This window comes from Mus musculus, chromosome 13 (assembly GCF_000001635.26).
Source record: "Mus musculus strain C57BL/6J chromosome 13, GRCm38.p6 C57BL/6J".
Lineage (NCBI taxonomy): Eukaryota > Metazoa > Chordata > Mammalia > Rodentia > Muridae > Mus > Mus musculus.
The window spans coordinates 49,184,457-49,197,564 of NC_000079.6; the positions used below are offsets into that span (position 1 = coordinate 49,184,457).

Genomic DNA, 13,108 nt, shown 5'->3' on the forward strand with positions numbered 1-13,108 from the left:
CGAGTTAGCCTCCATTGTTTTACTCCATGAGACACACCAAGCCCCAGGCTGAGGTATCATAGGCAAGCACTGTCATGTCTGCCCTCGAATGCCCTGGTGTTCCTCAACTCCTGCTCCAGTGTGGGGGTCCAGCCCAATAGGGACTTGGTAGGCTGACCTGTGGGCTGTGGAATTATTTATACACTCTGCCTAGTGTAAGATTCCCTTGTGTCCCAGGGTAGGCACTTGCACCCCTAATCCCCAGGACTCCCAAATGGGCAAAGTACTGAAGAGTGAACAGGCAAGCCAGGAGCTAAGCAATCAGTCTCAGTCATGGAAAGGGTCAAGTTGGAATCTAGCCCCTTTGCTGTCCTCAGTCTCTGTCCATAGCCTCCTGTCACCTCAGGTGACACAGAGTTATGGAGCATCAGGCCCTGAAGCTGGGTAAGTGGAAAAATCCCATTTTCTCACAAACACCTTTGACTGGCTGGCACTTTCTGTGCCATCTGTTTCACGTCTGAAAACAACCTGAAGAGTTGGGTACCCCATGCACGCGTGTGGAGCAAGTACTGGTCTCCAGGGCCCTTTGTAAAGATCACCTGTTCAACTTGGAAATATTACTGTGACTGGGGACAGCAAACAGGCAATGAGCTCCAGGGATCCACCCATGTCTCTCTCTGCTCCTATTTTGCTATTCCTAGAATTATAAATCTGCACACCCCAGTACCAGGCACTTTAGGTGGATTCTGGAGACCAAAATCAGGCCCTCACACTTGAAGCAATCACTCTACCAACTGTGTTGCCTCTGCAGTCTTTTTTTCTTTTTTTTTCCAAGACAGGGGTCTTTCTGGTCTCTCTGGTCTCTCTGTGTAGTTCTGTGCTGGAATGGGCTCTGTAGACCAGACTGCCAGCCTCTGCCTCCCAAGTGCTGGGATTAAAGATGTGTGTGTGTGTGTGTGTGTGTGTGTGTGTGTGTGTGTGTGTATCTGAAGTTGTGTCAGGCAGGCACGATGGCTCATGCCTTTAATGCCAGCACTCAGGAGGCAGAGTCAGATAGTTCTCTGTGACTTTGAGGGGAGCCTAATCTAGATAGTGAGTTTCCAGGTCTGACAGTGCTACATAGTGAGACTGTGTCCAAAAAAACATCAACAAACAACAACAAAAAAACCCCAAAAACAATTGTTAAATAATTGCTATTTATTAAATAAATAAAAAAATTTCACACCAATGCATGCGTAAAAGAAGCTGTCAGATCCCTTGGAGCTGGAGTGCTTATGACCCCTCCAATGTGGTGCTGGAATCAAGTTCGGGACCTCTGCAAGAGCAACAAGGGTTAATAACTGCTGAGCCGTCTCTCCAGCCCTCCTCACCCCTTAGCCCTGTTCTTAAGAAGTATGGCACCAGGCTTCACAAAGTGCTGGCCTCTTATTTGTGTCTGACTGTCCATCTGCTCCACAGGACAGATTTCTACTGTCTAGCTCCAGCCTGTAATGCCTGCAACAGGACCTGGCATACAGACAGCCTTGGGTACCATTTCTTTCTTCTTTTTAAATAATTTTCTTTGTCATTTTATTTTATGTAGATGGGTGTTTTGCCTGCATGTATGTCTGGTACCCACAGAAGCCAGAAGAGGATGTAAGACGCCTTGGAAGAGGAGTGAGAGACGGTCAAGAGCTGCAAGCAGCCGGTACTCTTAACTACTAAGCCATCTCTTCTGCCCAGGTATCTTTTTTGTTTTTGGGACAGCGTTTCTCTATGTAGCTCTGGCTGTTCTGGAACTTGCTCTGTAGACCAGGCTGGCCTCGAACTCAGACATACACCTGTCTCTGCCTCCAAGTGCTGGGATTAAAGGCTTGTGCCACCACCTCTACCACCAGGCTGGCTCCATTTCTTATTTCTAATCCTCTTCCTTCTGGATGTGAGACAGGGGACAGAGGGTCCGCAGGTTCACTTGGCCTTTAGCAAACTCCAGCCTTATGCTAAGACACAAGCTGGCAAGAAGGGTCATAAAGAGAAGGTGAACCACTCCATCAAGGAACGGTAGTTCTGAGCCCCAGCTTGTAATCTCCCTAAGAGTCTCATCGTCCTTATTCCTTCTGAGACTCTAGGAGATACCAGGAGAGGAGTGTGGCACCCCTGAGGCCAGGCAAAGCATGGGGCCTGAGAGTGAGGCCAGGGTGGGAAGGAAGAAGGCACAGCAACTGGCTTTTACTCCTGCATCTAGTGTGTCTCCTCGGACGACAGCACCCCATCACACTCCATCTAGCTTCCTAGGCCAGGAAAAGACATGGTACTGGGGCACAAAGGTCCATTGGGCCACGAACTGCAGTAGCCAACCAACACGTCATACCCTTGGAGTATAGATGTCAGGGCTATGATGTCAGCTTCTTCTGGACACTAAAGCTGTTGTGCTTCCCTCTGGTCCCTGGTCTCTCTTGGAGGGTGGTGTGGGAGGCAGGAGAGTCCCGGAGAGCGGAATGCCAGCCTTCTCCACCAGTGCCAGCCACACGCAGGCTCTGCACAGTGGGGTGCTGGCTGCAAGCTAGACCCAGAGCAAGAGGCTCTCCCTCATATGTTCTATTCTCCAGGCAGAACAGCTGAGGGCTCTAAAGTGGAAACCTGGAGTAACCGTTGACACCCTTTTCCTGTGTTGAGTTACCCTGAAGGGACTTACAGCCTCAGGGCGTGTCCTCCCCAAGGAAAAAACCTCAGCACGGGGCAGCATGTGCCTCGCCCTTGGCCTCACTTTTAAACAGATCAAGTGCTTATGTTCAAAGTTCAGAGGGGGGCCCGTTTGATCAACAACTTTGAGACAGGGTCCCTGGGGACCCCCGATGTCATCGCGAGGACAGGCGCTGGGCTGCTTGCCCTAGCCATCGTGAAGGAGCCTGAGAATTGGGGACATCAAGGCCGCTGGAGAAGTGCTATCCTGCTCAGGCGCGATTCCAGCAGCTGGCGTCTAGGCCCCGGCCCGCCCCGGGTGGAGGCGGAGTCCGGGGGCGGCCGCGCGCGGGGGGCGTGTCGGGGGCGGGCCGGGGGCGGGCCGGGGGCGGGCGCACAGCCGTAGCCCGTGGCGGAGGCGCGGGTGCGCTCAGGCCGTGTGCTGGGCGGCCCGGGCGGCCGCACCATGGAGTCGGGCACTGAGGAGTATGAGCTCAACGGCGACCTGCGCCCGGGCTCCCCCGGTTCCCCCGACGCCTTGGTAAGCTCTCAGCACCTCCTGCCCCGGCTGCTGTGTGACCTTGGCCGGCGCCGCCCTCTCTGGGCCCGGCACGTCAGCGGGCACCTGTGGGCGTCTGGCCCGGTTTCGCGCGGCGTCCGCACTGCGGGGGGTGGTGGTGGCCGCTGCTTCCGGGCAAAGTCGTGCTTGACCTGTCTCTAGCGCAAGTGGTGGCCCACGGGTCTGGGGCCAGCACAGCAGGTAGGCAGAGGCGCCGGGCGGTCTAGCTTGCTGCCGTCGCCCCGCTGTGCAGAGCCCGCGTCTGGCTGGCACCACTCCTCGGGTGGAGAAGGCTGGCATTCCGCTCTCCGGGACTCTCCTGCCTCCCACACCATCCTCCAACTTCCAACGCCTCCGGGCTGTCTCCTGCGTGCCTTGGGGTGGGCGGGAGAAGAGTCACCGCCTCCTGGTTGGAAGCTAGCATCAGGCAGACAGCTACGTCACCACACGGTGACCACACGGTCGTCTGCAGCAGTGATAAGGGGGAAACCCGTGGCTGTGTCTCTGCTGCTGTCACCTGCCTATGAAAAACAGAACGCCACCCTCTCGATCGTCAGGGTGCTAGTTCTAGGACTGTAAGGACCTGCCTCGAGTTTGCTCTGCCTAGCCTGCTAAGGCCACAGCGATGGTCGGATGCCTGTGTCGAGGGACCATCTTTCCTGACCCCTCACCTCATAGTCTACCTCCGGGGCAGGGCCTGAGCATGCCAGGGCCGAGCCTTCACTTGTACCACCCCGCATGGCCCTCTGTCCCTCGGTGACATGTTGACTTTGGACATTCCTTCTATTTCCGACCCCCCCCCCCAGGGATGGGGTGGAGTGGGGTGGGGAATTGCACCAGGCTGGGATTTTCCACAAGTCTTTGCGGTGCAAAATAAACCAGAACAGAGACTTTCTGCCCAGGTCCATATAGTGGAAACAGGGAACACCAACGTCTCCTGGGACTACTTCAGGTGTGCCAGCTGAGACTTGGGCTCTGCCAAAATGTGTGAACACTCCGGAAGCAGTGGGCCAGGGACACCCCGGGCTGAGTTCCTTTAGGGAGCCCATCAACTGTCTGGGCCTTTTGTATGTGGGTCTACAATAAAGAACCAGTGATCTCTAGGCCTTTAAGGACAAGGGATGCAAATCAGGAACAGGTGGGCCCGTGGTTCAGCTGCGGATTTGAAGGGAAACTGGCTGTCTCTGAGCAGCAGCCTCCCCCTTCAGCTCTGCAGACAGCTGGATCAGCTGTGCCTCCCAAGAGAATTCTGAGCACAGACACAGGAGAGATTGGGTTGGATTGCTCAGGGGTCACTGTCTTGGCTCTGGGAACAAGGAGAGAGATATTCCACCCCCTCCCCCGCCATTTCTTTGAAGAGCCAACTAGGAGAATGAAATCAACTAAATTAGGTTCTCAAGGGTATGCAGGGTTCCTGCCTGCCTGCCTGCCTGCCTGCCTGCCTGCCTGCCATAGTGGTTAGTAGGGAGCAAAGAGGTCAGAGAAGGCTCCCTGTGTGGTGGAGGTGTTTGCACTGGCTTAGGGGAGGGACAGATCTGGCCCTTTGGTGTGAGTGGAAGAGGTCAGGGGAACAGTACAAGTGGAGACCAGAGGCTCGTTACTGAGACTGTACAGGGTTGGGTGGGAGGGAGATTTTTGTCTAGAGTCTCTGGGGACACAGGATGCTTCTCTGAGGTGTGGCTAACTTTGAAGGCTGCCCTGCTCAATGCCTGGTCCCCCTTCCCAACCTCAGGCTCCTACCTCCCAACTTTCTAAGGTGTGTCGTGTCAGCATTCTGTGCCTCAGTTTATCATCTACGAAGTGGCATCATAGTAAGTGCCTCTGCTAAGTGAAAACTATATGGCTGACATAAAGGAAATGCTTGCGGCAGAGCGCAGTACGTGGCGGCGTTAGCTATGGAGACACTCTCCATGGTCTCATGGTGGCATCCATAGAAGTTTGGGAAGGACAACACTGTCCCCAGGATGAGAACCCAAGGGAGCCTCGGTTTCCCCTCTGGAAAAAGGGGTGCCACTACCTCCCAGGTAGTTGAGGCCCCGCAGAGCCACCCTGGTTGGTTCCTGTCAAGTGTAACACTGGGGAAGCTCTGCCCACACCCCTCCAGATGCTAGGTTCCCCAGAGCCGGTTAGCTAAAGGCCCTGTTAGTGTTCACAGCCTGATCCAGTTTTGGTGAGTTAGCTCACTGTCACCTGGCCCCTGAGAAACAGTAAACACCAGTTAAACGTGGAAATGCCATACTCCTACCACGACGCTGGGGACAGCTTCATGTTAGACACAGCCAGAGGGAGGTGGCTGGGATGGAACTGGACCATAACCCTGTGGCACCTGCCCTGCTTTCTTGCTCCTCAGGGAACGCAGGCTGAGGGAGCTACGGCCATATCTCAGGTCTCTAGGTCATGGCACGTCCTGCACACTGGCCTCAGCTACCAGGAAAAGCTTTCCTATTTTCCCCTCTTCTGCTTGCCTGGCAGATCCTGGGCAGTCAGGATCTTAGCCAAGTTCTAAAGGCCACCCTAGTGGGCCTCCAGGTCACTCCTGGTCAGCTCTGACCCACAGGAAGTGAGTCTGCCCAGCCCGTGGCCCAGCTGCTGTGGGGACCCCGCCTCCCGTGTTTCCTGCTGTCTCACTGGGGTTTCCTGCCGGGAATATATGTGTGAAATCAGGAGAAACTTCAGTCTTGCTTCTTGGGCTCCCGGGGCATAGGTAATGCGGGCTGGGGCACTGAAGGCTGGCACAGGTGGCTTTCTGCTGGATCTAGCTTAGGGGTGGGTATGCAGCTACTGCATCCATACCTTGGTAACCCCTACTGCCTACTGGTGTTTGACAGGGCCTCTGAACAGTCCAGGCTGGGTCATCCAGGATTTATCTAGACTTGGACCTTTGGGTCACCTAGGACAACATTTTGGCTAATGGAAGACCTGTTCTTGGATTGGCCTTTCTTTCCTTGTCTTTGTTCCTGTCCTGGTATTGCTCAGTGACTAAAGTTATCAGGGAGAGCCAGACACTGAGAGTAAAGGAACATTTTGACCCTGCCACTTGATGTGAGCTGCTGAGCCCTGCCTTACAAAGTTCCCTGCGTTCTCCTGTCTTTTTCCTGATAAGCAGTCACCTCGATGGCCGTTGGTGTGATCAGATTGGGAATGGTGGCACCCTGCTCTGTGCTGAAGATGATGGGCACAGATTCCCACTGTGCTGTGACTAAGCCTTAGGTGCCCACTCCCTTCTCATGCTCTGGGCAGTCAGGTGACCCTAGGCCTCATGACGAGGCCCTCATAAGTGCAGCCCCCTGTATGGGCTGACTAACCCACGATGTTCCTTCCTGGGTTTTAGAGGAAAATAGTCCGTTCTCAGCTGCTGCTGAGATTTCAGGGAACTCCCGCCTGCCCTGGTACATATTAACCAGCGTGTTTTCTCCCTGATCTGCCCAGGTCACTGGCACAAGCCTGGAAGAGTTTCCTAGCATGATCAGGCAGCTAGTTAGGCCCACAGGGCTCCCTGATCTGTGGTTGAGTGGCCCAGACACCCTTGGATCAATCCTACTGTGCATCCCAGGAGAGGCCTATGGGGCGGTCACCAGCATGGCTCAGGATCAGACCCTGGAGGTATCCTGCAATGCCCCCTCCCCCAGCCTCTGTGTACTGATCCCTAGTAGAGTAATGTATCCTATTATTCAGTTTCAGACAAGCTTCCCAGAGGGCAGCCCCAGATACAAAGGAGGGGAGACAGGCAGCAAGCATGTGGGGACACAGAGCCAGGCTGTGGAGAGGTAGAGTTTAACACCATTTAATAGCCAGCCTGCTTTGCCTTTGGGCCTGTCCCTCAGCCTGAGGCCCATATCACCATCTTACAGGCTAAAGGTAAGCAGGTGGCTGATGAGTTGTAGCCCCTGTTGGTCCCAAGGGCTCTGAGTCACCTCAGGGTATTAATTCCACAAGCTCTGTGACTTATCGAGACACTGAGGCTAAGACTAGCTGTCCTGAACTAAGACAGATAGCCCCCTGAGATCTCAGTCCCTTCAGAGTCTCCGCTACCGGGGCTCTGAGCCCCAAAGTGTAAATTCACATTGCAGCCTGGCCCCTGCTTGCTGTATGGCTTTGGGAGGAGCTTATGGAGAGATTCAGTTTGCTCCCTGAGTGAGGCCAGCAGGGGCACAGGCGTTGGTGACTAAGAGTTCTGAGAGCAGGGGGTGAGGGTAGGGGCATGCGGTAGATCATTCATGTTGCTGTTCCTTGTGACCCTGTGGTCAGGAGGCCTTTAAGTGGTTCAGAAGCAAAAGAAACTCTTCCTGCTGCCCAGCGGCCAGCAAGCTCAGCCTTGTGGTCTCATTTCACCCATTGCAGACCTCTGCTCCAGCAACTGAGCTAACAAAAGTTCCACTTTTTGTGTTTGTGTGTGCATGCATGCATGTGTAGGCCTGTTTATCTGTCTGTGCTTATGTGTTATACGTATGTGTTGTGTGACACATGGGCATGCATACACACACAGTACTCATGTGCATCCATGCGCGTGTAAACTTCTGCAACACATACAACTACATATACACGTGAAATTATATACAAATGTCCATACCCATACACACACACACACACACACACACACACACACACGGAATGTGCTCCTGAGTAAGAATTTTGACCCCAGTGAGTTTGCTATTCAAAGGGCAGCGTCTATTGAAAGCTGGTGATTTGTCTGTCCTAACTCAGGCTCGGGTAGCAGAGCCCGCCTGTGCCTGCCTTCTTGAACACATGACTTCAGAAGCAGTTTCATGTTAGCGATACACTGTCAGTTCAGTGGCACCTGCTTTAGGCTTTCTGGCCTGCAGAAAATATTCATGTGAGTTAGGTGGACGCCTTCCCCACAGCCCTACAGCACTACATCCATTCCCTGCATCTTTCATGAGTCTAGAAACAGGATCTTTCAGGGTGGCCCCAGGTGGCTGGCTGCCAACAGCAGGCCCTGGCCACCTCTTTCAGCTCCGTGCCCTCTCCCTGGAGGCTACGGTGCAGGGCTCGATGGCTCAGGGCAGCAGTGGACAATGGGCTAAGCCTAGGTTCGGTGAGATTTTCTTAGGTAGCTGAGAAGGGGCCCGACCAGGGCATCTTGAGAGAGCCGACTGTCTCGGTGGGAAGAGGAAACCAGCCATTTAAAGGTACCTTAGAAGGAAGCAGGCCAGCCAGAGAAGTGACCTCTCATGACAGAAGAGGGCCAGGTCCAACCAGGGGAATCAAGGACAGTAGCCTGGAAGCAGGGGCCTCCAAGGAGAACCTCGGAGCATGGGGGTATCTGGAAGGGGAAACCCTTTTGGGTAGAGAAATATATATATATGGCCATGTAAGAGAGGTGGGAAATGAGGAGGGGCAGCAGCTGAAGGGGTGCCTACGCTTAAAGAAGCCCAGAACTGTATCTCATTACTGTGAGAAACCAGGAGATACACATCCTGTTCTACTGCATGCAGGTTGGTGGTACATCTATTGAGCACCTGCTGTGTGCTCTTGGTACCACATAATCATGAGTAGCTGTAGCTAAACAAGGTGACCAACGTCCTGTAGGGTGATGCTGAAGCTGTAGGTGTTGTCTGTGTGGGGTGTTGCACTGAGCGGGGTAAGGCTGAGGCTGGGAGGTGAACCAAGGCAGGATTGACCAGACCTTTGGGCTCAGCCCAGGAAGGGTTAGTTAGTTCAAGCCAGAGCCAGTATGCAGAGGCCTGTCTATTCCCACCTCATTTGTCTTCTTGGTACCTTCAGGAACCTAGACCCTGGGGGAGGGGAAGCCAAGGGTTCATAGGCAAGGAGAAGTACCTGCTGCATGGGATAATGAGAGATGGGCTTTCCCCCGCTAGAGACCAGTGTGTGTGCAGAGGTTGGTGTTCTGGTTTCCTTCTCTACAGAACTTTATTCCAGGACATTTCCTTGGAGTAATGATCACTTGCCAGGGTTGGGGCAACAGAAGCCCTACCTACAGGGGCCTTGGCAACTCCCTGCAGCCCCAGGGAGGGTCGGAACCCTGTCCTGACCTCTTCCTGTAGCTCACCCCAGAACCCCAAATTGTCCCTATTCTGCTGACCGCCTTGCTCCCACAGCCACCCCGCTGGGGTTTGCGGAACCGGCCCATCAATGTAAACCATTATGCCAACAAGAAGAGCGCTGCGGAGAGCATGCTGGACATCGCGCTGCTCATGGCCAACGCGTCGCAGCTGAAGGCCGTGGTGGAGCAGGGCAATGATTTCGCCTTCTTCGTGCCCCTTGTGGTCCTCATCTCTATCTCCCTCGTGCTGCAGATAGGAGTGGGCGTGCTGCTCATCTTCCTGGGTAGGACCCATGGCTGCTTGCACAGCCCAGGGATGGGGAGGGAGATGTGTGGGGGTGGGTGGAGCAGTGGTTTCACCTCAGACTCTTGGCCCTCAGGGAGTAAGGCGTATGGCCCAAGCTGTGACTCCCCACATCTGACCCTGCTCTTCGAAAGCAGAGTGAGGTTAGGGTCCTCAGGGTCTGGAAGGTGGGGTGGTGCAGGGGAAGGGGAAATTGGGTACCTGCTTCCTTGGGTCCCTGTGGCTCCCTGCCACAAGATAGCTACTGCCAGCCAGTCCTCCCTGCCTAGACTAGCTCAGGCCTATGTCCAGTAACATAGAGCAGCCAGAACTAACTCTTCTTTCTGGTTCTGAGTGAAAATCCAAAATGCAGAGTATAACCTCTAAATCCCAAACTTAATCACTGGTCGTCCGTCCCCTTGCAGATGACCCACAGGTGACCGTAGGCATGGATGGATAGCTGATAGGAAAGTGGGCTGGGTTGCCAGGGCAACTTTGGTGCCTGTCCAGAGCAGAAGATGTCATCAGGAATGGCAAGGGCCCCACATTGACTTTCTGACCTCAGATTAATGAGGGGTGTTCTGGGATCTCACGGTCTGTACCTGCGCAATGGTTGTAGTAGCAGAGCCTAAGGTAGACTGGAGGGTCTGTGAACTAGGCCTCAGAAGGAATTCAGTGCTTCTGCCTTAGAAATGAAACCTGGCCTGGCTTGGCATCCAGAAGTGACATGTCAGCACTTAACCTGCCTGGGCCTCTCTTCCTCGTGGAGAAAGTGGCAGTTATAAAAAAGGAGGGACAACCATGCCTGACTTTAGCATTTTTTCAATGGGGAACAAAACCCTAACTATGGCCCAGAGCTCTGTCCTGTTCCCTAGCCACTTCCACCCAGGCCAGGCTCCCCTGAGCAGCATCTACCCATCTCACCCACAGTCAAGTATGACCTCAACAACCCGGCCAAGCACGCCAAGCTGGACTTTCTTAACAACCTGGCCACGGGACTGGTTTTCATCATCGTCGTGGTCAACATCTTCATTACGGCCTTCGGGGTCCAGAAGCCTGTAATGGACGTGGCGCCCCGGCAGTAGAACGCCCAGGTGAGTAGGCAGGGGAGGCCGAGACCCAAGGTGTGCGGTGGGTTCTGGACTGGCTGTCCCTCACATATGGCATGACCAGGCCACTTACTAATCACCTGTCCTTGATGCTCCCTGAGGATGTAGGTCATCTGGCCAGGACCAGGGTACTAGGGCCTGTGGGAACGTAGTCCCTGTCCCCCTGGCCTGTCTTCTTTATGGTGTCTCCAGAGCTCTTTCCAGAGGCTTCAAGTTCTTGCTGACTGCATGGTCAGCTGCTGTCGACAGCTGGAGTAATAGGGTTTGCTAGGCAAGTGGCCATGGTCACTTGTGGTTCTTGTCACTATTATGAGCATGTCTTTTAAGTCCTGACAGACACCCAGGAGAACTGTATTCAGCGTGGAAAGGGACACGGCATCTCGTCCATGGTGGACAGATCCTTACACCCAAGACTGAGTAGCCCTGATGCCCACAACCTGGTCACAAACATGAACTTAGCACCCTTCCAGCCTGGGGCACTGCTAGCTGCCCCAGCAGCACTAATGCCTGCCTCTCTTTTCATCCTTTCAGAGACTTTAAGGGTACCGGACCTGCAGCCCAGCTGACCAGACCCCTGCAACTGCTGTACCCCCAAGGTATCCCTCTCCTGTGTGCAGAGCCCAAGGTGGCCACCGCTGGACCATGGTCAGGGACGGACTTCCGTCCAACTGTGACCGCTGTGTGGGCGGCCACCTGAGACATGTGGGAACCGGATGCAGGGCCATGAAGATCAGAACTGGACAGCTCCATAGAAACCCAAGTCCAGAGAATGGTCACTGCCCACCCAAGGACATGCAGCAAATCCATGATTGGACTTGACGAGGGGCCAGCACTGGCCTCTGTCTCAGGACATTCCAGAAGGACCAGGATATGCCCCTCCCTTTGCTGATACACCAGTGACCCTACTTCTCATGGAGCCTGCCCAGGTCACCCTGGAGACTGCTGCCTTTGTTGTTTCTTGACCCAGGGACCTTGGACAGCCATCAGTATCTGCTGGCTCCAGCCTCAGTGCCTGGGCTTGGCAGCCATCAAGAGGCAGCCATGCCCGTGGGGGCTGCAGGTCATGCTGGTACTTCCTGCCAGTGGTGACCTGGGTAGAGCCCCAGCCCTCAACTCAGGGGTTCAGGCCCCACTTTTCTAATCAGGAACGACAATAAAGCTTATGTGCTTCCCTGCTGGGTTCCATGTGCCACCCTATACTCTTGGGACACCACCTTCCGCTCCCAGACAGTCCCTCCCTGCAGGGGTATAAGATCCATCCATCCCTGATCCCCTCCAGCCAGCCTCTGCCCCTCTAAACATTCTTCCCAAGCCATAAAGTGCGGGGCCAGGGCTTAGTTCCTCAAACCCCCTGACTCCCTATCCCTCAGTCGTATGAGCAGGAAGCCCCTCTAGAAACTGGGGCCCTAAGATACCACAGAAGCTCCCGCAACCTTGGATACCCAAGTGGTGGATGAGAGAAAACACCTATGGGAGAAATGGGTGTTATGATGCAATTCCTGTAATTCCACACAGGAAGCAGAAGCAGGAAGGTCAGAAGTTCAAGGTTATCTTCAGCTACCTAGTAAGTTTGAGGTTCTCTTTGGCTATGGGAAACCCTGTCTTTAAAAAGAAAAGTTCCAGGGGAAAAGCTGAGTGCATGGGTACATGTCTTTAGTCCCAGTTGCTCAAGAAGCTGGGGCAAGCGGACTGAACTCAGAACTCATAAACTCAAAACTGGGCACAGGAAATAAGGGGCTGGATGAAAAGAGATGGGGAAAAAGATGTAGAGACCATAATCCTGTGCAGATGGCCTGGGTCTGACCAGATCTGGCTTGGGGCCATAACTCTTGTCACTGTGTCCCTAGTGTGTCCCCCAACGTGGGCTGGCCAGCAGCCACCTGCTTGCCTGGACTCAGCAGCCGGATGTTGGCCAACACATGGCTTAGTTCCTTCTTCATCAAAAGAGGAAACCCCAGATGGGACTAGAGGGGCTCTGAAGTGGCTTCAGTGAGAACAGCCTGTCACCCGATTCCCTGGGCAGGGTGGCTCCGAGAGAGCGTGTGGCTTTCTCCATCAGGGACCTGTGCTCGGACCTGACCTTTGGGCATTTGCCACCCATGGTGAGATGAGGACCCCTCGTGGCCTGATCTCTTGATGTGTGTGTCTCTGTCCCCTAACACCCATCACCTGGTGGATGTGTCCCTGTTCTCAGTCCTGTCCTCTATGACTCCCCCACACTCAGAGACCCATGCCACGTCCCCCCATCAGTCCCTGATGCAAGGCCAACACTGATAGGCAGAGTGAGTTACACCTGCGGCATCTCCTGAGGGCCAGGGGCCTCTGCTGGAGCGGGGAGAAATGGGTATACCCAGTGTGTGTGTGTGTGTGTGTGTGAGTGTGTGAGAGAGAGAGAGAGAGAGAGAGAGAGAGAGAGTGCCAACAGCAGGTGTCTTACTCAACCATTCTCCACCTTGATTTTTGAGGCAGCACTTCTCAGTAAACTTGGAACT

At 54.4% G+C, this 13,108-nt stretch overlaps 1 protein-coding gene across 1 annotated transcript; it reads left to right on the plus strand.

Moving 5' to 3' along the window:
- Positions 1-3,072: 3,072 nt before the first annotated feature.
- Ninj1 (ninjurin 1) lies at positions 3,073-11,795 on the plus strand. The gene is made up of 4 exons (NM_013610.3): positions 3,073-3,181; positions 9,280-9,508; positions 10,438-10,601; positions 11,148-11,795. Exons 1-3 carry the CDS (start codon positions 3,107-3,109, stop codon positions 10,590-10,592), a joined length of 459 nt encoding a protein of 152 aa, NP_038638.1. The 5' UTR covers positions 3,073-3,106; the 3' UTR covers positions 10,593-10,601; positions 11,148-11,795.
- The last annotated feature ends 1,313 nt before the right edge of the window (positions 11,796-13,108 follow it).

Bases quoted from the DNA above. Each gene is read 5' to 3' on its own strand.
- Ninj1 (NM_013610.3), top strand. From the start codon at position 3,107: ATGGAGTCGGGCACTGAGGAGTATGAGCTCAACGGCGACCTGCGCCCG. The intron at 3,182-9,279 runs GTAAGCTCTCAG...TTGCTCCCACAG, and splicing joins CCGGTTCCCCCGACGCCTTG to CCACCCCGCTGGGGTTTGCG. The intron at 9,509-10,437 runs GTAGGACCCATG...TCTCACCCACAG, and splicing joins CGTGCTGCTCATCTTCCTGG to TCAAGTATGACCTCAACAAC.